At 44.7% G+C, this 24,581-nt stretch overlaps 1 protein-coding gene across 1 annotated transcript in view; it reads right to left on the bottom strand.

Annotated features, from left to right (window-relative positions):
* The window catches only part of PLXNC1 (plexin C1), a 146,184-nt gene that overhangs the window by 27,439 nt on the left and 94,164 nt on the right, over positions 1-24,581 (bottom strand). The window contains exons 16-21 of the mRNA XM_036866611.1: positions 22,698-22,799; positions 22,308-22,411; positions 18,615-18,653; positions 18,275-18,399; positions 17,073-17,271; positions 12,002-12,148 (exon numbers count right to left, since the gene is read on the bottom strand). Coding sequence (XP_036722506.1) covers positions 12,002-12,148; positions 17,073-17,271; positions 18,275-18,399; positions 18,615-18,653; positions 22,308-22,411; positions 22,698-22,799 — 716 coding nt within the window. The remainder of the gene's footprint in view (positions 1-12,001; positions 12,149-17,072; positions 17,272-18,274; positions 18,400-18,614; positions 18,654-22,307; positions 22,412-22,697; positions 22,800-24,581) is intronic.

Here is a 24,581-nt window from a genome sequence, read left to right as displayed (position 1 = left end):
CCTCAGAATCAGTCTAACGGGAGAAGTAAGGCCTTGGTGAATGTGTGAAAACACAGAACTAGGGAATATTTCAAAAGGAATTTAAGAGCAATTTCAGGTTTACTTTGCCTAAGAATAAACAGATCTAAAACAACAAAGTTACATACCCGGGATCCTTGGGGGAACTGATTCAGGGAAGTGCTGAGAGTATTTTGTAATTAGCACAACAGACAGTTTAGATTCTAAGCCGCCCTAGTAATCATGGAGCCAGAGGGACCAGGGTGTGGTGTGAAATGCACGATTATTTCGTGTTTTTGAGCCTGGCTGCTGTGAGGGAATGTAAAATGATTCACTAATGGAAATGTTTAAAAAATGAAAACACAAATAATGTGGAAAATGGGGACCCTTAGGGTTAACTCAACTTTAAAATGGGTATAAGAATAGTACCTGGCCTCTAGTGTTTCTATCGAGATTAAATAAGATCATGCACGCCAAAGGCTTGGCACGGGGCAGGCTGCTGGGAAAGGCTCGACGATGATGGTAATGATAACAGTAATAATAACAGGGATGTTATTATTTCACGTAACTTATCACTATGATTACTGTTAGTATTAGTATGCCTTCATGTGGAAGCAGACTCAGCCGGCCTTGAGCGGCTGGGACCCCGACTCCATGGTCAGTATCTCTATCAGAGTAAAGAGCAAGCTGCCCGGAAGGAGATCGGGGCAGAGCACCTGCTCCAGGGTCAGACTCCTGGGTTCAATCCCAGCCCACCGCTAACTAGCTGGGTAATCTCTCTGTATCTCAGATTTCTCACCTGCAAAGTCAGAACAACAACAGTTAACTGCCTCCCGGGGTTCCTGTGATGATGAACTGAATTAATCACGTCACACCCAGAACAGTGTCTGACTCAGGAGATAGGACTTAAGGACCCCAGACACGGAGAAGGGGCTTCTGAAGCTCTGGGGAGGTGCTCAGAGGCACGACTTCTTTTTACTGCCTCTACATCTTGCCCCTCCAAACCTGTTTATAATTATGCAAGCGTAAACCTTGGTGCAGTCCTCACCGAGTGTCAGATGAAACTCCGAATCAGTGGAGGCTGGAGTCTGAGGATAAGTGGTGGTCTCGGTCTGGCCTGTGAGAGTTTCTTTTTTCTGGGACAGACAGTGGCTCCCTTGCCTGTTCTCAGAGCACACTGGTGTTCTGGGCCAGGGGCTCACTGGGCAGGGATGCAGGACTCCTGACTGCTAGCAAACACTGACATACTGGGTGGGCGCGAAGCAGGGTGGGAGGTTGAGAACCACGGCAGAGAAGCCTCAGGCCAGAGCCCTCTCCTCACCTCCTTTTTTAGTGACATTTATTGGCACCCTGCCGAACACATTTCAAGACACGATTCTTTTAATCTTCCCAATATCCTGGGGAAGGAGGGTGCATTATTATTATACCCATTTTCTGAGTGAGGAAACAGAGGCCTGTGCCTCTAGGGACACGGCTTGTAAATGGAGAGCCAGGGGTGGCACCTTGAACCACTCAGCTTCAGGCCCTCCCACCCTCTGGGCCCTCCCTCCTCCCCTCTGTCCCACCTACAGCCCAGGAACCCTCTGGACCGCCAGGAACCTGTCTTAGATCAGACTATAACCAAAGTCCTAAGCTGCATTCCCAGCACAAACGGGGTTCCTGGAGGGGCAAATGTCAGTCCTGCCCTGTACGGTCTGAGTAGACTTGCCCGTGTCTCCCTGTATTTCTCTACGAGTTGGTCTCGCCAGTAGCACTAGCGGTGGTTAAGCTATTTCACAGGGCTTCCAAAGATAAAGACTAATGAAAAGGCCCTTTTAATCAGGGCTACAGCGATCCCAGCCTGTTTAATAGTTTTATAGGTATTTGCAAAATAACATTCTGTGACTACCTAAAGGGCACTACTGTCTTCAACAAAAACACCTGTTTATAGGCAATAAATGTTCTCCTTTAAAACATGACCAAAAGGGAAAAAAACCCTTAACTGGACATAAAATAATGTAAATCTGCCACTGCCTTCACAGCTAGATGGGTGGAAAAAGGGTAAAATGGCATTTTATAGAGTCCACAGGGAATTCTGAGAGTAAATTCAGACAAATTGATTTGTGTTCATTTTTTATGCCGCTAACACTTAGCGCTCCAACAGCAGTTTCCGAATGTGTAAGAGTAGCGGGGGGATCTCAGAGCAGGCCCTGCCTCTTAACCCGAACCCCAGGCTTGAAAAGCTCACGCTGGGCCTCTGTTCCCCATCAAGGAAGATCCCCACAGAAGTGCCACCTCCCCTTCAAAACCCACTTAACCAGAGTCCTTCCTGTGCGCTACTCAGTGTTAGGGGCCGGGGTTAGGAGAGGCCGTAAGACACGGTCCTCGTTCTCAGATGATCCACAATATACTTGGGAACCAAAGCACCACCTCTGAAACAATATTCAGCCACCAGACGCAACTCTTTCACTCTCAGTAAGTGTTCAGAGAATTTGAGCAGAGAGGACAGGAGCGTTGAGGGTCCTCAGCACTGGCACCAGGCCACCTGGATCATCCCCTTCTCCTGCTAGCTAGCTGCGGGAGCGTGGGCAAGTCCTCTAACTCTTCTGAGCCTCAAAATTCTCATTGTTCTTATCTCGAAGGAGTGACAGGATCACTAAATCATGACATGTAATAATAGAAAATTAAGGAGTGCTTCCTGTGTGCCAAGCACCAGGACAAATGATGTGTATTAATATAATAAATTCATCTCAGAAACAACCCTATGACATATAATAGAGTCTATTATTATTCCCATTTTATAGATGAGAAACTGAGGTACAGAGAGGTTAAGTACATTGTACAAGATCACCCAGCAAGGAAAAGGTAGAAGCAGGCACTCAAGCGCCATGTTTTTAAATATTTGCTGAGCCTGCCTTTCAAAACCTGAAAATGTTTTATAAACTAAGCACAGTTCAAATCTATGGAATGGTGATTAATTTTCAAGACCCACAAAAGGCTAAAGTGTTCTAAAATGCACCCTGGTCTCTTCCCCCAAAATCTGCCCCTCTGTTAAGAGGAACTGCTCTGGCTACGAAAGTGTCAGCAAAGCTGGGGCGACAGATATGGTTGATTGTACAATCAGCAGCCATCTCTCTTCCTTCTTTGCTAACAGAAGCTAGGTTTCAACAGCAGTGGGCCCAGCCTAGCCTAGGAAACATGATTGGTGGCAGCTCTCTTCTCCTCATTCACCAGGGACTGGTCATGTAACCCAGTCCTGGCCAATGAAACATAAAGGGAAAGCATTTCTACAAAAGGGGAGAGCAGTGCTTAGAGCTGTGGCAGCTATTTTGTGACTAAGAGGAAGGGCCAAGAGGAGCAAGGAGATGGTGACCCAGAGCCCTGACAATGCTGAGTACATGGATCTACCTTAGGGCTGCTTACCTCCAGACTTCCCGCTCTAAGTGCAATTCCATGATCTTAGGATTTCACACACCAATAGTCATATTTTCTCGTACTTACATCTGCCTGCACCCACTCTGACAGAGCTCATTTTGTTGATGCTGAGGTAGATAAAGTCATTCACTGATACCCACCTACTTGGCATGTACTGTGTGCAGAGCACGGCAGGTGATATACAATAGAAGCTGGCACTGATCCTGCCTGGGAAGTATTTGAAGACTGATACAACAACTGTGGGATATACACAACAAATTCCAATACCAGGAAGAAAACAGTAGCTATAGATGGAGTGCTTTAGAGGTTCAGAGAGCTATTACCTCTAGCTTGGAGGAGGGTTTTCAAAGGGAGAGAAATCAAGGAAGGCTGCATGGAGGAAGGGCTATTTGAACTGGGTCTGGAAAGGAGCTACATGTACAACAGTACAGGAGGAGGCCTCTGGACCATGGAGATACTTGGTTTCAACTCTTATTAGACTGATGTGCAGCAAGCTTCAATCTCTTACTCAGGCTATGAGGTTAGGAAGTCTAGATAATGAATCCCATTTCCTTTGGGGAGAATAGAGGGTAGAGGACTTGAAGAACCATGCTTGCCTTTCCAAAACCACCACCTTCCATGTCAGGGAGAAGCCCTGTACTATTTACAGAAACAAAAGCTGAAGAAGATAATACAGTTTGAGGTTTCTAATAAAAATAGCCAACACTTCCTGAACACTCACCATGTGCTCGGTGTGCTTTGCTAATTCATTTAATCCTCACAACTGCTCTCTGAAGTGGGCACTATTATTAGTGTCATTTAACAGATGAAGAAACTGAGACGCAGAGGTTCAGAAATGTGTCCAAGATCGCAGAGCTGCTGACGGTCATAACTAGGATACGTCCATACTCTTAGCTGCAGAGCCAAAGGCCAGTCGAGGTGATAAACTTCCGAAGGGCAGTCCCAATCTGCCTGAGGTCCTCAATAAACGCTATCCAAGCAGACAGGTTGGACACAGCAGAGGAGGCTCCATCTCCTTACCTTGGCTGGCATGGGACCCCATGGAACCCACTCAATCTGGAGCACCCTGTGGCTTGGGCCCCACTGACAGGCATTTTTATGGAGCTCACGTTCACCCAGAATAAAGACGACCTTTCCCAGCCTCTGCTGCAGCTCGGTATGGCCATGTGATTAAGTTTAGGTCAATGAAATTAAGCAGATGTGTTATGTGGCAGCCCCTGGGAAACTTCCTTAAAAGACAACTGGTGACCATCTGTCAACTTTTCTAGAGCTCAGCATATGTCCTGCTGGCTGGAATGTGGAAGGAGGCAGGCAGGGAGCAAACACCTTAGATCATGAGGTGACCTCCGGACAGCAAGAGAGGAGCTGGGGTCTGTGAGGACATCCCAGCAGAGGCGCCCACCAGTGCTGGGCTGCCCACCTCAGAACTTCATGTGGGAGAGAGAGAAACTCCTCTGTTGCTTAAGCCACAGGTATCTTGGGTCTCAAGGAACAAGGGATTCAGGAACAATGCCTTCTCTATTATCAAGAAGGGTTCTTAGAAGGGCAAGGCTATCTTGAAGGCACAGGGACCAAACCCAGAGAAAGGACCAGACTGGAAGGACCTGGTCCTTTGCAGCAGGTCACAATCCAGCCCTTTTAGGGGTGCAGGACTGTAGTCCAAGTTAGCTGGGCAGGTGTGTCACTGTGGTCTCCTGTTCATATCTGTCCAGTGGGATATTGTCTGATATAGGTTGTAAAAGCCCACATATAGGGGTTATGGGTAACATTTTCAATAGTAACATAAGCTTTTAATGACAATGGATGCAGCTAATCAACTGCCCTGCATCACCCATCATCAAAAAATAACCAACCAAATAACCAACCAATGGTGAGGGGACAGTTTCTGCTTCAACCATACTGTTGATAAGAAAAACAGCTCAGACGAGAAAAGCTATTATAAATAAATAATGAGTACCTACTCTGTGGCATGATGGCTAGACATCTTACAGATAGTATTTCCTGACCTCATAAAAAATGTACAAGGTTAGGGTTTAATTAAAACAATCCACCTGTTTAAAGATGAGGAAACAGGTTTAGAGAGGTTGAGTGACTTGCCCAAGGTCACACAGCCAGTTTGTAACGTGGCTGAGCCTGGATTCACACCCAAGACGGTCAGACTCCAAACCCCACCTCTTCTGAGCTGAACAACACAGCACCCCGACATACAACCACATTCCTGCGTCACTAGCAGCTTTACCCATCGGCCCTTCACACAACTTGGCAGTTTCAGGTATTGGGTGGTAGAAAAAACAAGCTGCAGAGGGCTAAGAGGACACATCAAAAGCAGGGGAAGAGGCATTGCCCCACATTTTCCCCCCAGTTTGGTGGGGAAAGGATGATGCAGCTATCTCATTAACTCACCAGCCATATTCTTGGCTAATAAGGGCAGGGATGTTGCTGCATCCTTTCTGTGATACCTTCTAACACCTACAAATCAATTTTAAAAGAATTTATTACAAGCCAGCGACTTTATCATAGAAGGTCTTAGGCCAATAATTGCTTTCGTTAAATAAAACCTATAAAATACATTTCTCATTTCACTGCAGAGCCAAATGAAGGTCAAGAGAAAAGTCTGGTTCTTATACTAAACTGAATTAGAGAGAAGAAAACCACTTCCAGAAGTTCAGTAGAAGCAGCAAGAGCCCAGAGTTAGAAGTCCAAGTCTCAGAAAAGCTTCTGATCTGAGGTTTTTCTCAAGCTGAGTCAGCCCTGGGACATGCTACCAGCCGCCCCGCTAATGCTGCTCTTGCCTGCCCGACCTCACCCCCACACCCGCCTTTTTCTTTCCCCACCAAAGACTGAGAGCCCCATGCTTCCTGGGTCAGGGTATTTAACCCCCTGACAGAATACTGAGGGAGAAAGGCCTTTTCCATTTTGAAGAAAAACGTTAAGTTAATGGAGAGAATTTCCTCAAATTTAAGTTTCTCTCACGAGTCTTATACACTTGCTAGCATTTACTAACACTTGTTCATGCAAAAATCAAGCGAGAATCTGTCCAATTTAGCCCAAAATGATTGATTCCAGTATTTTAGGTTTAATGTATTTCACAGTTTTCTGGGTTTTTTTGGCAAAGTGCCCGTAAGTTTCAGCTTTGTGGATAGTGGTGAGGCATTTCCACTGCTGTGTCCCTAGAAGGAGAGGAAACAGGCCAAGATTTTTGGGGGTGAGCAGGAGGGTGGATTCTAGGTTTTTTTTCTCTATTATGTCAAGCTCTAGATTAAGGGATGGCAAAATTTCTGTAAAAGGCCAGATAGTAAACATTTAAGACTTTGAGGTCTGTATCATCTCTATTGCAACTACTCAACTCTGCCACTGCAGCAGGAAAACAGCCACAGACAATAGTCAATGAATGGGTATGGCTGTGTGCCAATAAAACTTTATTTATAACAATAGGCAGCAGGGCCCCATTTGACCCACAGGTTGTTGTTTGCTGATTCCTGCTCTAGATAACAGTAACTTCAAATGGAATGCTGACTTTGACAATGCCATAAAAGACAAATCTAAAAAAATGCCTTGGGCTTCCCTGGTGGTGCAGTGGTTAAGAATCTGCCTGCCAATGCAGGGGACATGGGTTCGAGCCCTGGTCTGGGAAGATACCACATGCCACGGAGCAACTAAGCCCATGTGCCACAACTACTGAGCCTGTGCTCTAGAGCCCGTGAGCCACAACTACTGAGCTGCACTCTAAAGCCTGCAAGCCACAACTACTGAGCCTGCGTGCCTAGAGACTGTGCTCTGCAACAAGAGAAGCCACCGCAATGAGAAGCCTGCGCACTGCAACGAAGAGCAGCCCCTGCTCGCTGCAACTAGAAAAAAGCCCATGCGCAGCAACGAAGACCCAATGCAGCCAAAAATAAATATGTAAAACAAATTTTATAATAAATAAATAAATTAAAAATGCCTTTATCTCCACCATGGTTTGCTATAAAAGTTACCATTCTCTGAGGGGAACAAGTATAAATAAGAATCCTTAACGATGAAGTAACAGAGTCATATTTGAGCCATAAAGAGGAAAATTAAGTACGTGTGTATTTAGGTAACTAAATTATTTTCTAATCCCAAGACTATGGGTGTGAGAAGAAAGAATATGAAGAGGAGAATCATTTAAAGCACTCATTTAAGGTTAATTTTTCATTTTCCACTGCCTGTCATCAACTAGGATGACTTACCTCAAATGATTATAAAAAATGGTTTCGCTTCTTTGATCAGAAGCTCAGAACAGTAACTATGGAGTTAGTAATGGTTTCAGTATTATTGCAAGTCATAATGGAAATGATTTGCACTATGGTAGAGAGAAAAAGAAAACAAAGCTCAAGAATTGTTAATTAACTTTACTGTTTCTCCACAAATGCTAGGAGTATTAAAAACAAGATTGCTGAAGTGCAAACATCAGGGTTTAATGAACAATGGGATGTAATTGAAGTAACAGAGAATGACTTAATTGGGACAGTGGTTTGTTTAATTATGGGGATAATGGATCTTCTGAAAGGACAAACTAAATGGAACAGAAGGAGCTGGGGAGTGGAGGGCAGAGCGGCCGCGTTGAAGGAAGCTTGTAGATGAGGAACTCTTGCTAGGGATAGCTAGGGCTGTGTCAGAGATGAAATATTTTACAAAACAGGATTGTCTCCAACGTGGTAACTATTGGGGGAAAAAGGCTAGTGTGGGCTGGCAGAAACGTTCAATAAATCATAGCAGAGGCATTAAGATTTCTGTAGGCGAGTATCTGTGCTTTTTCAAGATTTTCTAATAATCTTAAAGACTTTCTCATAGATATGAGAATGAGGGCAATATTATGTTTGTCAGAACACTGTTTCCCAGGGCGCCAAGATGCTATCTCTGATACAGCTGACTGGCAGGCTCATTTCCTGGGTTTAAGAGTTCAAAAAACCATTTCTCACTTAACTTTGATTATAAGTCAACCTTCTCTTGCTAATTCAGCACACTTGCCATGAGTTATTGGGTTTTCTCATTGCCTCCTGAAAGTGAAGCAAATGTCCTTTCTCCCATGTGGTACCCTTTCCCGGAACCGAAATCCTCAACCTTCACCCGCTCCTCCGAAGTTTCAGGCGATCCGCTCCAGAACGACTCTCTAGACACAGCCCACCCTAAGGGAGAGCCCGAGATTCTTCAGCCACAAAATTGAACGTGCCTACAATTTTGCAAAGGAGGAAAAACCTTAGAGCAATGGGGCTTATCCCTCTTCTAGATGTCAACTCGGAATCCCTGGATGTTAGAGGAGGTGGGTGTGTGTGTGTGTGTGTGTGTGTGTGTGTGTGTGTGTACACAAACCCTCCCCTGACGCTCCCAGCCAGGAGCAGGAGAATGTTATGGCAGTTTGCCTCACTGAACACCAGCCTGCAGTGCCTTGCTGGAGGAGGATGGTTTCTTCTGCTCCTAGAGGAAGTGACTTTATGGGGCTTTGCTTACATTTAAGAAATGGCAGAGGAATTTTCCTCCCAGGGTACAGCAAACAAAGAATTACTTCTTGGAGCCCATGTGTTAGTATAATGATTTCATGTATAAGCAACTGGCATGTTGCCTGTATGTTCTAGAAAACACCCTACACCTCAAGGAGAACACATCCTAATCTTAGAGGCGTGAAACCTGACTTTTAGGCTGTTAGATGAGGCGCCGTGTTTTTCAGCATTTAGCCAAACAGGAGTTTGGGGGCCTCTTTTTAAATGTGTCCCAGCCATGGTACCAGGCTCTGTCATTTCAAGTTGTTTGGGTGGCTGCTCTTGATTTTTTTCCCCTGGTTTTTCTTTCCTTGAAAATATTTACACACACACACACACACACACACACAGTCGAGTTTGTTCACCACACCTTGGTTTTCAAATACATAAACCACCTCAGCAAATTTAGAAAATCAAGACTTCAAACCGCTGGGTGTACATGCCTGGGGAAGGGGGGTAAAGTGAGAAAGGGCGGGGGGAGGTGGGAAAGAGAGGAAGGAAGAAAATTTAAAAGATGATGGTTAAGGCTGAGGGGACTTGCCTGAAAGGAAATGAAAAACTTTAAATTTTTTATATCGACCTTCTGCTAACATTTTGTCACACAAGCACAGACCGGCAAGCTTCTCTGGAGCTTCCAGTATAACCATCCACCATGAAAGAGGTTTGGGGCAGGTCCAATGAAAGGCATTAAAAATCAATTTCAAAGTCAAGGGCCCTAGAAACAAGTGGCCCAGCCCTTTCCCGGTCTCAACGCTATCTACAGGCAAATCCGTATTCGGAAAGGAAGATTTATGTGGATTTCTAAAAACATAATTTTCCGTCAACCTTTTCCCCAGGGGCTACAAAGGATCCAAGAGTCGACACAAATGTCTTCAGCATCAAGAAACATTTTGATGATGAGTTGAGTGTTAACAAATCAGAAACACATGGTCTTAATTGACTGTGAAATAAATAACATTTCAAAATGAAAGGGGGAAAAGCGTTCGGATGTAAAGCATTAGAAAGGACTCAAACCTCAAAAGTTGCTCCAGGCATTTGAGTCCTCCCCACTCCCAGTTCCATCTTCTGCGCTCCTCTCCTTCCTGTCCGGGTTCGTGTTTTCATGAACGTGAAACACTGCTGGATTCCCCTGACCTATATTCACTTGCAAATATTTCTCTTTGGGAACCTGTGGGGCTCCTAAAATGTCTCAAAGTAAAAGCATGAACACCTTCTGCATTAGGACCAAGGCCCTGGGTTTGAAGACAGGACCCTGAATCAGTAAAAGGAGAGTCAATAGGCCCTGATGCAAGTTCATCTTTTGTTCTCCAGGGTACCAGTGGGGTTCTTCCTGCAGGATGCACATTAGAATTACCTGGAGCATTTAAAACATCTATCCATGCCTGGGCTCCATCCCCAGAGATTCTGATGTAGTCAGTCCGGAGGGAAGGCCCAGGCATGGGTCTATCTGGATCTGCATTTCTAACAAGCACCCCGAGGAGATTTGAATTAAATTTAATAGCTCTTGACAGGGCACTCATGTGCCCGGCAATGGTCTAAGTACTTTACAGAATATCAACTCTTAATCCTCACAACATCCATGAGACAGGCAGGTACCATGATCATCATCCCCATTTTACAAGTGAAGAGATGGAAGCACAGAGAGGTTTCCAAACTTGCCCAAAGTCACACAGCTAGCCAGTGGCAGAGGCAGGATTCAAACCTGCTTGGCTCCAGAGTCTACACTCAGTAACAACGACATCAAGAGTTCTCCCTGTGTGGCCCTGGACCAGCAGCAGCTGCAGAAAGCTCTTCAGAAATGCAAATTCTTGGGCCACACCCCAGACCTACGGAATAAGAAACCCTGGGGTGCTGCCTCACAACTGGTGTTTAATAAGCTCTCTCGGGGACTCTGATGCATGCTAACATTGGAGAACCACTGCACTCCACACCCCCTCAGATACAGACGGGAGCACAGACAGAAGTCAGACCTGCTGACGTTCTGCTCAGCCTCCCACCTTGTGGATGGTGGCTAAGCACGTGCCATCTTCAGTGGAGGGTCAGCTCCATCCAGCGGTGACCGAGGACTCGGAAGAGCTGATCTAGGGACCCTTCTCCCACCAGAGGGCACAACCATAACATAGCCTACAGCACCATGGTGCCTTCTCCAATCAGGGGATGAACTCTTCCAGGATGACTCCGCAGCGCCTGCCATCCAGAGCGAAGTCTCAGGAGCCTCAGCCCCCTCACTGAGCAACACCAAAACCCCACTGTAATTTCTTCCTCCTTCCCCGCTAATGAGATTGTGAAGCAGCCCGGAATCTCTGTAAAGCTAAAGATCAAACCAAAATACAGCAATCTCTTTTCCAAGTCTCTGTTAACAGAAAAGCACAAAAAAAAATCCTAAGTAATTTTGGAGATACTTGCCATGCTTGGCTCTCTCTCTCTAAAATTCCTGAATGTGCAAAAAATTGGTCTCTTTTCCTTTAGGAAAGGAAGAGAGTGGGCGGGTGGAGTGGGGACGGGTGAAAAGGAAGATCTTAAATGGGTGAAACCCTCCAGCAGCCAGGCAATCATCTTCCTGTCGTGATTTACAGCATTCCTCTAAAAATATCTATGAGATCACAGAACGATAAGTGCATGACACCAAACATTTGTAATTAATCCATGAAAATAAAGTAAGGGCGTCATGTGGCAGGGGGAACACAGCGGAATTTGTCTTGTGTTATCGTTCTAAAATAAGACGGCCTCAATTTGGTTGAAATATATCTTCACACATTGTCTTCCAGAGCAGAGCCGTTTGAGAAATTCTGATTGCAATTATAAGTGCTGAGTAGGGAGTGCTCTGCAGTTCCTTTGCCGATGCTGAAAGCTATAAGCAATCCTGATATTAAAATCTTTGGAAATTGAGGAGTACCCCAGGCATCATTACAGTACTTTCTCCCCCAATCCGAGTAATTAAAATCTATTATGTGAACACGTGTTAATATTTTATCAACTACTGTTTTTAATAAGCTGAACGTATGAGGCCTCCTGTGGTAGGAATGATATCATTTCAAGCGACACTTCCCAACCCACCCTCTACCCCGCCAGCTTCGTTGCAAACTCACCACAGTGCTGAATTCCGGAACCTGCCACAGCAGCCAGTCCTCATTAAGCGTGTACAGGGCTTTGCAAGTGATTACATCGACGGGGCCCTTGTTTATCTTCTGGTTCAGAGTCGTCACCAGCAAATAGAACGGTTCTCCAACCGTCTCCTTGGAAAAGACGCAGAAGTGACAGTTAGCTTTCGGCAGAATCCACTGTACTTTCCAGGGAATGAAAGTTTCAGTTTATGGCCCTACGACAGGAGACAGGAGGCAGTGTTTTCTAACAATCAACATGCACCTCCCAAGAAAATACACTTTGCTCCACTTAGGACTAGGAGCAAAACTCAGGAAACTGCCTCGTCTCCCCAACACACACGTGTGTTCACACACGCACGCGCACACTCTCACGGCATTTACAGAGTAGCTGATCATTCTTTTACGCTTAAGCTTCTCTATGGTAGCCTAATGCTCATCAGTTGGCCTAAGAACCGTGAGTAGAGATTCAACCTTTCTTTACGTTCTTATTTAACTGCCCTTTTTTTTTTTTTCAGCGCGCTGAAAATAAATGGCATGTAAAAAATGCAGAACGATTAGCCTTGGTAACCGGAATAAACATAAAAACATTTTATACATTTACCTAGGAGGAAGCTTTTTGGTGTTAACAGGTTCTCACGAAGGAAGTGGCCTTGAGTTGCACAATCTGCACCCTCCTTTCCCGACCGTGAGGCGGCCAGCCCCGGGTCCTTCCCAGACCCAGCCTGCACAGTCCCACCCGGGCGCCTTTGCTGGTACAGGCCGCAACGTACTGTACCCCACCTCCTTCCCCTGGGCCAGAGCCGATTCCAGACCCTTACTCTAAGGATCTTCCCAAGCATTTGGCCCATCCTGATAACTTCCTTCTGCACCTTTTTCTCGACCAGGGGTGGCCACGCCTGCTGTTATTGAAACGCCTGAAATCTGTAGCCACTTTCCACTTGAATGGACCCTGAGCAGCCCAAGTGGGAGGCTTGTGTGTCCCTGCTTTCATGCAGCCTCCCAAAGCACAGTCGCCCTGGCTTGACGATCCTGAAGTATTTGCTAAGTAAATAAACCCTCAGTGATCAAAAGGACATTAAACTGAATTTAAGGGGCAAGAAGAGCCAGGGCCAGAACCAGGAAGTCAAACTGCCTCAGTGATGACGAGAAGCCAGCCACGTGACTAGGGCTTGAAGCACCAGTTTACAAAGTCAAGCTTCACAGCCAATGCATCTGGCTTGGAAAGGAGGGCTCCACTGGATCTCTCACCTGCTTTCCCTTGAAGAGGTAAGCTAAGACGTCTTCGAGGTCTCTTGGATCCCACCCCTACCCGCCCCGTACCATCCTCTATACTGACTGCAAAAGCACAGCCTTCCCTGGTCCCAGGCTTCCTGTCACTCCTCTGCTGCCCTCCCTGCCACTGGGGCCCTGTATCACTTTCCTCTCCCCACCCTGACATACCCTAGAGTCGCCTCCTTACTGTAGGACAGGGTTGGAATGTTCAAAAATTTCCCAGGTGGGGAGAGCGCTGGGACTAGAACATGACATTTCAATTCTTATGAGAAACTTCCTTTATTTAGAGGTTCACAACCACACTGCTCTCTTCTCTCTCCCTCCACCCCCTTAGGTGATGTCCTGACCACAAACCTAGAACCTCACTTCTCTCTTTGTTTCCAGCCCATATCAGAGATGGGGGTGAGCGCCCTTGGGAGGGGGCTGGAGGCACCCGCAGAGGTCGGCGTTAGAGGGCCGGTGGGCTCTTCTGGGCTGTGTGGAGCGACAGCTCCAGACTCGATGACTCTGTAGTAAGAATTCTCCACAAGAGTGCAGCTAGACTCAGATAAGTAACATCTCACCTGGCACCGTTACCCACACCCAGGGTTCTAAGCCTGGATAATCATCACCAGAATCCCTTGGGACTCTTATAAAGAATTCAGGTGTCTGGGCCCTACTCTAGACACGGAATCTCTGGAGATGAGGCCTGGGCATCTGCAGTTTTAACACCTGCCAGGGGATTCTGATGCGTGGCCAGCTTAGGAAACTACGGAGCCGTGATGTTTCTTTGTCACCACTGAACACAAGTTCTAAGTTAGTCATACCTGCTGGTGGCTTAGGCACCTCATCAGACCAGGGTGCACACAGCTTCCCAGGGAGCCGGCCTGGGGCAGAGCCCCAGTTTATGGAACCGACCCTGCCCTTCCCCTCCTGTGATGCAAATTAAGCTTGGCCCCTTCACTATCCTTTCCTTCGTGAGACCAGAATCTCTGACCATGGCTGAGCTTTAGGCTTCCGCACCTGTGATCTCATTCCAGCCCCAAATCCCTCCCTAAGCCTGGAAGAAGGTAGCTGCCTTCCTGGGGAAGCATGAAGCCGAGTGGCTAAGAGCTCCCTGGTGCTGTCACACGAGCTATGGGATCTTCCTCTATGGGAGGAAGTCTTGTCTATCCTGTGCACCCCAATTCCCCAGTATGCAAAATGGTCATAAAGGTTCTCACCTCATGGGATTCAGTGAGAAAAAGGAAGCAAAGCTCTTAGCATGGTGGCTGGCACATTCAATAAACGGTGGGTATTATTATTACTTGACCCACAGGGCCTTGGAGGCACAGAGGAGGAAGTTACCTGGAGGTCACAGAGCTCATGGCACCCAGGCCAATGTTTGGGGGGATGGGTAGACCAGAAGGACTAGGCCATCAGAGTCCCACACCCCTTGGGCACCTGGCTGGGGGAGTCTGGCCCTCCGCGCCAGAGGGAATTATTCCACTGAAAACGAAAGTGTCGCCGACGGGCCGAATGCCACTTCCTCCCAGGGAGCACGCTGGCCCCTCACCACCCCAAGTGCTCAAGACACTCCTGAGTCAGCACTGCAAAACCTTGACGAGGAATCCTCTGCTCAAGGGGGCCACTTGGACTCAGAACGCAGATTTTGGGGACGCCTCGCCTTTTTAACGCCCAAGAGCAGCAAGGGCAAGGCTCTGACTAGACTTCGAGGGCTCAGAAAAAGAATCACAAGGTCCCAGAGGAAAGAACTGGAAAGGAATTTAAAACCAATGGCCACGCGCCTCATTTGGTGGGTAGAAAACGGATGCCCAGATGGAAAGGGCCGTACCTGGAGCCACGCAGCAAGCTGGGGCTGAGATGAACTCACAGCCCGAACCTGCTGCTTCTAACCAAGACTCCTAGGCCGGCGCTCCTCCTACTCCCCCCAGGTCCTCAAAGGCAGGGCGGTGGAATCACCTGCAGGAACTTGGAAACGTCGACTACTGTGCCCCACCTCGAGCTTCTGATTCAGTGGCACGGTAGGTGGTGGGGCAGGAGCTGCCTTTTGAGACTAAGACCCAGAAACTGGGTGAGGGTCCTGCTGCCTCTGTTTTGAAGCGGCTGCGGCTGAAGCTAGGATGGGGGAAGCCAAATATATTCACCCCAGAGATAAGCTCTCCACATCTCCCCAAAGTGTATGATGATTTATACCAAGTAAACAGCAAAGAAGGCAGATTTCATTAATCTTAATAAATGGGCATTGCCTTGGGAGAGAAAAGGGTTGGTTAAAAAAAAAAAAAAAGTTGTGCATCTACTTGTAAGATTACATTAAACATTAAACTAAGCACAGTCTATTTAAGGCGCTGCTTTTTGGATCTAAACTTAAGTAGCGCTGTTAAAACCTGTGGCATAGCAGTGAATCTTATTCAAACTTTAATTAGATTTCAGAACTAGCTACAAACACACAGTTATGCAGTCTTGCTGGAATCTGGATGGCTGGTGAAATTAAAGAAGGATAAGAACGTCCTGCACCAGGGGCCTCAGAGGGCTGAATGAAGCCTGGGTTCAACAGAACACACTTCTTTTCCTACTAATATTTTATAATAATAATGGGCACCATTTATGGAGTGCTTACTCAGTGCCAAGCAGTTGCATACATTTTCTCATCAGTGTTTCAGAACAGCCCTAAAATATTCTTCTTCCAATTCTACAGGGTATAAACCCAAGGCTCAGGCAGGTCAAGAAACCTGCTTGGGGCCTCTGGTAAGCGGTGGAGTCTATATTCAAACCGGGCAGCGGGCTCCAGGGCCCATCCTCTTAACCAATGGAATCTGTGTGCAAAATCCACATTTGAAAAGATTTTAAGATTCAATTAGATTATAACCATGTTCACTTAACTGTAACAAAGTGAACTCAAGGGGCGGGCGGCTTTTTGGAGACTTGCTTTCATCTGGGATAACTGGTTGGAATTGAATGTAATTAGCTTACAGAGAGCATAGTGGTAGGTAAACGGCTATTTCCAAGATGCTTCAGAGGCCCTGAAAACAGTGTGTTTCCATCAGTATTTGAAATATGCCCTCCACTCAGCACATGTTAACCATGTGAAGGTGGATGCAAAAGTCAAGGGGTATAAAGTTTCAGTTATGTAGGGTAAGTTCTAGAAATCTATTGTACAACATTGTGCCAACAGATGACACTGTTTTGTACACTTAAAAATTTGTTAAGGGCTTCCCTGGTGGCACAGTGGTTGGGAATCCGCCTGCCAATGCAGGGGACACGGGTTCGATCCCTGGTCCGGGAAGATCCCACATGCCACGGAGCAACTAAGCCCGTGCGCCACAACTACTGAGCCTGCGCGTCTGGAGCCTGTGCTCCGCAACAAGAGAGGCCACGACAGTGAGAGGCCCGCGCACCGCGATGAAGAGTGGCCCCCACTCGCCGCAACTGGAGAAAGCCCTTGCACAGAAACGAAGACCCAACACAGCCAAAAATAAACAAATAAATAAATAAATTTATTTTAAAAAAATCTGTCAAGAGGGCAGGTCTCACGTTAATTGTTCTCACTACAATACAATTTTGAAAAAGGGAAAAGTCTTACTTGAGGAAATTCTAAATGAATTATACTTGCATAGGCCAGTTACAGCAAAAACAAATTTTATTTTCCCCTCCGTGTGCTCCTAGTAAGGACCAAGACTAAAAGTGGTTAAATGCCGACACCACGGAGTGCTCACAATTTATCCTGGCAAAGACATCAGCATCTGCTAAAAACAACTGCCTATATAGTCTTAGCTCTGACACCACCAAGGGATGCGACACTTACCCGCAGAAAACCAGAAAGGCAGACGGACATCCAGTTTGTGAGGAGTTTTTCCACCACGGACTCTGTGCGTCTCAGCATGAGTTTAGGCTGCATGTTACTGCACTGCTCCATCAAGTCCCTGGTCAGCACCTCGAGGATGCTGGTTAGGTAGACCAGCTTAGTTTGCAGTGCAATGGTTAAGAAGGAAGCAAACAGACACCTATTTAAAAATAGAGCCTTGGTTACAACAGCCAAGACATGGAAGCAACCTAAGCGTCCATCAACAGACGAATGGATCAGAAGATGTGGTACATATATACAATGGAATACTATTCAGCCCTAAAAAGAAGGAAATCCTGCTGTTTGCAGCAACATGGATGGACCTTGAAGGCATCACGCAAAATGAAATAGAGAAAGACAAATACTGTATGATCTCACTTATATGTGGAATATGAAAAAAACAAAACAAACCTCAAACTCAGAAAAAGAGATCATATTTGTGGTTATCATGTTGTACACCTTAAACCTATACAGTGCTGTATGTCAATTATATCTCAATAAAACTGAAAGAGAAACAAAAGAAGATATACAGATGATGGAAAAGAAAGCATATTTTAAAAAAAACCAGAGCCTTGGTTAAGCACGTTAATCATCAACTGTGGCTTGCTTGGTGCTGATAGCAGTTTCCAAGGAAACTTGAGGGGTCAGGCAATGGGGCGCTAACGGGGTGCTGCCGTGTGGGTGCTTTTTTTTAACATCTAAGTTTCAACTACCTTTGTCCTCGATCCATAAAAACCACACATCAATGTTAACTTCAGGTCATTTTATATGGTTTTCAGCACTTAAACTTTAAACTAGAGCGGTAACAAGAAGTGAATGTCTTCCCTGTATTTTCAGGGTGTTTTCAAAAATAGAAAACAGCACACTTCTGCTTTTTGACTCAGGACTCATGTGTTTTCTTGGTATTGGGTTTTTTTAGGGTGCTTTTTGAGGGGGGGGTGTCACATGTGTGTGCGTCTTCAAAATAGAATTTGTGTTAGAGCGTTGTGATCTGAAATGGAAAGAAACATCAGGACTGCATGGTGGCCCAAATCAACCAGCCTCTGGAGAGATGCATGTTCTCAGATACCAAGCTCAGGTTGTAGTTCCGAAACAAAATAAGAGGCTCAGGTTTTATTCCTTCTACTTAATGGCTTTCAAAATATAAACAAATTGGCTGATACCTGTCCTTCACTGAAAAGTTCTTCTGCTTTTCCAGAGTGTGGATGACAGTAACAAGGAAACTTTTATTACAAATTAGGGCGTCCAAAGCTGAGAGACTTTCATTCTTATTGTTGGCATCTCTGTTCTGAAAAAAATATAACATAATATAGATAATATATAAACTTAAAGTTAGAAAGTAGATCCACAATGGGTTTTCCAAGACAATGAATTATTTAATATCAAATTTGTGATCCCAAAATACCCACAATAACAATTCAAAGTAATAATGGAGATGAAGATGATGATAACACTATGAAAGTCAGGCAGTCATGAGCGAAAAATGAAAACTTATAGACTTACATGCATATCTTCAGTGAAGATGTGTGTGAAGCCACCTGACTGAGAGGAAGGAGACACTTTTATTATTCATAACATCCAAAGGAAATGAAGAGTGTATTTTTGTTATAATACCTGAGTCCATTTTAATAAAGTAGAGACACTATTTGCTAATCTGACGAGCCCCTGGGCTTATGTTCACTGCATATCTTCTACATAATAAATAATTGTTCAGCTCTCAAGAAACACCAGTGACTTCTGAAAGCCTCTAAGAATATTTATCACTGCATCAGTTCCGTTTTTGGTAGGTGAAGGCATCTCACACTTTAAAAGAACTGACTCAAAAGTTAAAGAAGTGGTGGTGAAAGATTATGCAAATGTACAGACCACTCCTCAAGCAATTTACCTTCTAAGGATAAATACTGAGTTGTGTTGGTAAGTTTATACAAGTCTTAGCTTAGAAGCATTTACTGTCTCGATACACATTGCTATTCAAGAAGGGGTGGAGAGGGGTGGGTAAAAGCTAGAACCTGGAGTCAAACAACTTGGGTTCCAATCCTGGTTTTATCACCTACTGGTCACATGACTTTGGACAAGTCATTTAACCTCTCTGTGCCTGACTTTCCTCATCTGAAAAATGGGAACAATATGAATCTCACCTCACGGGTTAGGTGTGAAAATAAAATGAATGAGTGCACAGTAAGTTCTTCATGTCAGCTATCATTATCATTTTTTTTTTTTTAATCACTAATTTACAGCAAACTAGACCACAATGCTGTTGCCCTGCTGGTTTCTAAAAATATTTTAAAGTGTTATGCTCTGTAGCTCTTGAATATAAACTTTTAAATTTGAGTTTCCTTTAATGTACAATGTCATAAATCATAATGGAATTAAATGACTAAATTTTAAAAAGCATGCTAACACTTTAAATGAGTCAACAGGATGAAAATATAAATTCAAACATTCAGTTATTTAAAAATTTTTTGGTAATACTTGAAACTTTGGGCTATTTTTATATCTTATTTAAGTAAATTTCTTCTGCAGAGAATTTCTGCCTTATAGTTTCAAATTTGTTAGCCCAAGTAGAAGACCTCAAACTATTACCTCATACTCTCTCCTGGTAATAAGCAGAAAAATCAGACCCTGGGTTTGCATTTTCTAGTTCCTCATATTTTTCTGCTGAACCAACCTTATGTCAATAGGCAATTTAAACAGATTGAGGACTTCCCTGGTGGCACAGTGGTTAAGAATCCACCTGCCAATGCAGGGGACACGGGTTCGAGCCATGGTCTGGGAAGATCCCACATGCCGCAGAGCAACTAAGCCCGTGCACCACGACTACTGAGCCTGCGCTCTAGAGCCCATGAGCCACAACTACTGAAGCCCGTGCACCTAGAGCCCGTGCTCTGCAACAAGAGAAGCCACCGCAATGAGAAGCCCGCGCACTGCAACGAAGACGCAACGCAGCCAAAAATTAATTAATTTTTAAAAAAAACTTAAAAAAAATAAACATTGATTCTTGACCTTAAATAGGGAAATACGGCTCTGGCTCCCTGGGTTCCAATGTTCCTTCCTCCTTTCATTCAAATTCCTCTCCTCTAGGTGGTTAGGTGCTCTGCTTACCCTTATTTCTTCTATTTTCAGCACAACAAAGTTGCCAATATAATGAAAAGCAAGGCTTTAAAAGCCAAAAACCAACTAGCAGGGCAAAGAACTACTGGTAATGCCTTGGTCTCTGAGAAGCTACCATTTCCTCTGGGCTTTGCCTATTGTTACCGAGTAGGTGTTGATCACCCAAGTTCTCCCTCCGCCACCCAACCTCCAGGCCTAGAGGATGTGGCTCCTGACCTATCAGTAAAGGGCCTCTCAACAGCAGAACTTACCTTCAGCCTAGAATGCATTTCAACTGGTGGTGTTCTAATGGAGTATCTTCCCTTGTTCTCTAGATCTTTTCTTAATTGTGACAAATTGTTTTAACTTAGGTCTTCTCAATAGGGTTCTGATAAATGTATGCTTGTTTTTCCTGTGTCTTCTTCTGACATCAGTTTCTATAGCTTTCCCAGTTGTCTTTCAAGATTCTACATAACCCTGAGTTAAATCAGTTTGCCTTCTTGCAACTCTCTCTTCTGAGATAACACAGCATTGTTCCTAGGAATTTTTTTTTTTTTTTAAACACTCGCAACAGCATTCCTTTGCATTCATCACTCTATCTTGCTCTTGATTACTGAATTTAGAAGACAGGAAAACTTTTTCTTTCAGGCCACAGATTACTCTCTTCAGCACTCAAGGGCAATCATTAACTATAAAAGCCCACAGAGTACTCCTGTAGATGGCAGAAATCTCTTCTTTTATTGCTATTAAATTCTTAATGGGGATCTCAGATAGCTGGGAAATAGGACTCTTGGTGCAACCTTTGCTGAGGCCCTGCACAGTCATCCTGATTCAGGGAATTAAACTCCCCTCTCTAGGCAGTATTCTGCCATAGAAATGAAGGAGGTGGCAAATGGCAAGTCCTGGTGCCTGCTATTCCTGGAGGATAACTTAAAAAAAAATACAAGTACAAAAAGCTAAAGTCTTATTTCTAGCCTTCTTGATTTACAACACTAAGGCTTGGACAAAAAAAAGAAAATATGGTGGGTGTTTTATGGAGGTATCCCACCCTCCAGACACAGCATCACATATCATGGTGTCTGCTTCTAGAATTATAGAGAAACTGGAAATTGCTTACTGCATGTGTCTGGGTTTCTGAACTCTAGGCTTCTGGCCAAATGTAGCTGAGAAGCTGATGGTAAGGTGATACAAGCTCTCTTTTGGCCTGGAGAGATTTCTGGCTTTGCTTGGAAGTCTAGATTTAAATGTAATATGTAATTGGTGTTGATGTGTTCCAGAGGTTGGGCCTTGCTGTGGTCACCAGTTCTGGACAAAAAAAGGGCAATATGGAGGAACTGGGGTATCGGGACTTGGAGGTGATGGTAGGAGGATGAGTGCACCTCGCCAAAGACTTGGGAGGGTAAATGAGGAAGGCTATGTGAGTGGGTGAGAAAATGGAGGTGTCAGAACGTGAGACCGAAAACCCAAAGGGTTAAGTAGACTACTCCTCGGAGTCCTAGAACAAATTAATTAATCATTTCATGCAGCTATTTCTACTAAATGAGGATGACACAAACTGATCAGCTGAAGAATAACTGCTGGAGAGAACCATAAAGACTCTACACTGCTAAAAATGGCTGTTATTAACTCAGAGTCTACACATGTCTACTTTTCTCCCTCTTGGCCAATAGTACTTTTCATTTCCAATTGAGAAGTAATAGTGAATAATCTAGTAGCTGCAATGTAAGTCATGCAGATAAACACAACAAACTGGACAGCCCACAATTTATTGATTTTTAAATAAACTAGCTCACTTCCCAGCTACAAATTCAGTTCTAAACTGGTAGTAAAATAAAAGCAAAAATCATCACTTTGAACTTGTGTCCCTCCTAGGTTTTTGTTACTGGACAAAGAGTAATTGCCAGTGACCCGCCACTGCTTTATACCCTAATCAATCCAATTAATAGCAATCCTCCTCCCTGCTCTGCTGAGATTTAAGCCATTATTCTGTACCAAGCACATTATCTACAGCTGCCTTGGAAGGAAACACCGTTTTTGACAGTAGCAACAAGCACCTTCATTATTATTCAAGACTCAACCTTAGGAATATGATCAATGCTCTTTTACCTCAGGGAAGAAAGTTCTCAGAGCAAAATGTTTGTAGTCAAGGAAGGGAACAGTTCCAAAACTATCAACCACATCCAATTTATCCATCTGCAGCTCAGCAAAGCCTGAAAAACAGAATCCCAAGAGCAATATTTTAACTCAGAAAACAATGGATAAGATCTTCTGCTGTTTTGTCTAACATGGAGTGACCTTGGTTTTCATTAAAGAAGAAACAGTAGATAATTACTTGGTTGGCTGCAAAGAAGAGCTGAAATAAAACACAAAGCCAGGCCTAGGCCCTGCTGTTCAGTTGTCTTCTATTATACAAACAGCTCTCATTACTGTGGCTGGTTCCGTTTAAGGGTTAAAAAAAGGGGCTTGTTTTTCTACAAATAAAATTTTGGAACCCACCATCACGTATCTCTTTCCGGAGCTCACTCTCCAGGAGCTCCAGCTGTTGGCTCTGTTTGCGACTCAGTTCCTTCGATTTGTGCCTGGTCACTCCCACAGCCGCTGTGGAGACAGAGATCCAGCATGAGACTGACAAAAAGGAAAACAGAACCAACCTTTACAGTCCTTTACAGAGGAGGCGGTGGAGGGAAAGTGAGAAAGACTAGCCTGGAAGAGGTGGAATTTCTAAGAAGAAAGATTCCCAGTGAGGGGTCACTCTACAGACGAAGATGCTCAACAGCAACAGAAAACCCCCCCAAAAAACCCTACTCATCTTCAAAGTAAAAAACTAAATCAAATGACCTTCACTTGTAACCAAAGATCCCAGCTGGCTGAAAAGGAATGAAACAAGCCAAGTTTCCCTACAGCCACAGGCCACTTACATTGTTCTGTTCTTTTTTAATGTTTCTAAACATCCCTAGAGAAATAAACTTGAGCCTTAAATGCAGAAAAAACCCACAGATCCACAGTGAGTTACATGAGCCAAACTTGCATAGATCAAATGGGGTGACAGGATGAGTGGTCCCCAGTGAACCCTTGTATCTGGATATTGCTTCTTTCTCCACTTCATTTTGCTTCTAACTGTGCTGTAGACGCAGTAAACCGAACAAGTTCGGCACTCGGGTTCATGTCCCCGCTCTGCCATTAACTAGCTGTGCGACCTCAGGTAAGTTCCTTAGCATCTCTGTGCCTGGCTGCCTTATCTATTAAAGTGCCTACCTCCTTGTGACATTGACAGGATTCCAGGAAGTAACTCACAGAAAACATTTAGATCTTATTTTTAAAAAAGAATATGTAGCAATTTGTCAACTCTCATTATTATTCTCGAAACTTTTTCCTCTTTTTGTAGAAATTTCATGATAAAAGGATCCTGCTAGATGTGAATGATGCTGGAGGAAACAAAATTCAATACAGCTGTGTGCTGGACCACTTCATAAAGTCAACAGTCTTAATCGTAACGTGCATCATGCATCTTCGAGACAGGGTGGAGCAGGCAGTGATTCTCAAATTTGCTTGACTTTGGAACCCTCTTTCCAGGAGCGTCACTTGGGACTGCTGGCCCTCAGACCACCCTTTAGGCAGCACCAGCTCACTGCCTGAAAATGGAGCTAGCAGGCCACGTCCACAAAGCAGTGAGTTTTTTGTGGCTGAAATCTCCAGGGGAAGCTCCAGGGGGTGTTTGGTAGGTGGCAGCCCTAGGCCAGGTGTGTATAGTGTTTTCACTAATGATGTGATTGATGGTCTGAAGACTACACTTACTCAAGCTGCTAAGGACACATGCCTCCATGGAATCCTGGTAAGAAGGGGAGGAGAATTTTAAACGGCTTTGCAGATGCCAATGAAACCAAAAGTGATGTGTCAGATGGAGCCCACTTCACCTGAAAGAGCATAAACAATCTCTACCAACAAAGTGAAAGGAGAGGAATGAAGAGTCACAGAGAGCCCAGGAAGAGATCAGAGGTTTCTAGGAAGTCACAAAGTAGATGTGACTCCATGATGAGACTATTCTACCTAGAGCTGCCTGACAGCAGCGGATTCTCAAAATTGAGCTCAGCGTTTAGAATTTACAAGTAATCTTCTTATTTGAAGCCAGCACCGGCCAGGACTTTATCAAAATATCAGGCCCAATTCTGGATTCTAGATGCATTAGTAGTGGTGGATAACTTGGAGAGAGCTTAAAAAATACCTGAAATGATCATCAACAGAACAAAACAGGGTCTCTGCAAAATGAATTCATTCCATTAGGCTAGTTAACAATACACATAAATCCTTCCTTCACTGGACTGGGAACTAGCCAAGAGAAAGGACCAGGACTGAACTCATCTTCCCTAAGTCCAAAGCCTT

The sequence above is a fragment of the Balaenoptera musculus genome, chromosome 10, assembly GCF_009873245.2.
Source record: "Balaenoptera musculus isolate JJ_BM4_2016_0621 chromosome 10, mBalMus1.pri.v3, whole genome shotgun sequence".
NCBI lineage: Eukaryota > Metazoa > Chordata > Mammalia > Artiodactyla > Balaenopteridae > Balaenoptera > Balaenoptera musculus.
Note: the sequence above shows the minus strand (reverse complement) of the source record. Positions and strands in the feature narration are given on the sequence as shown.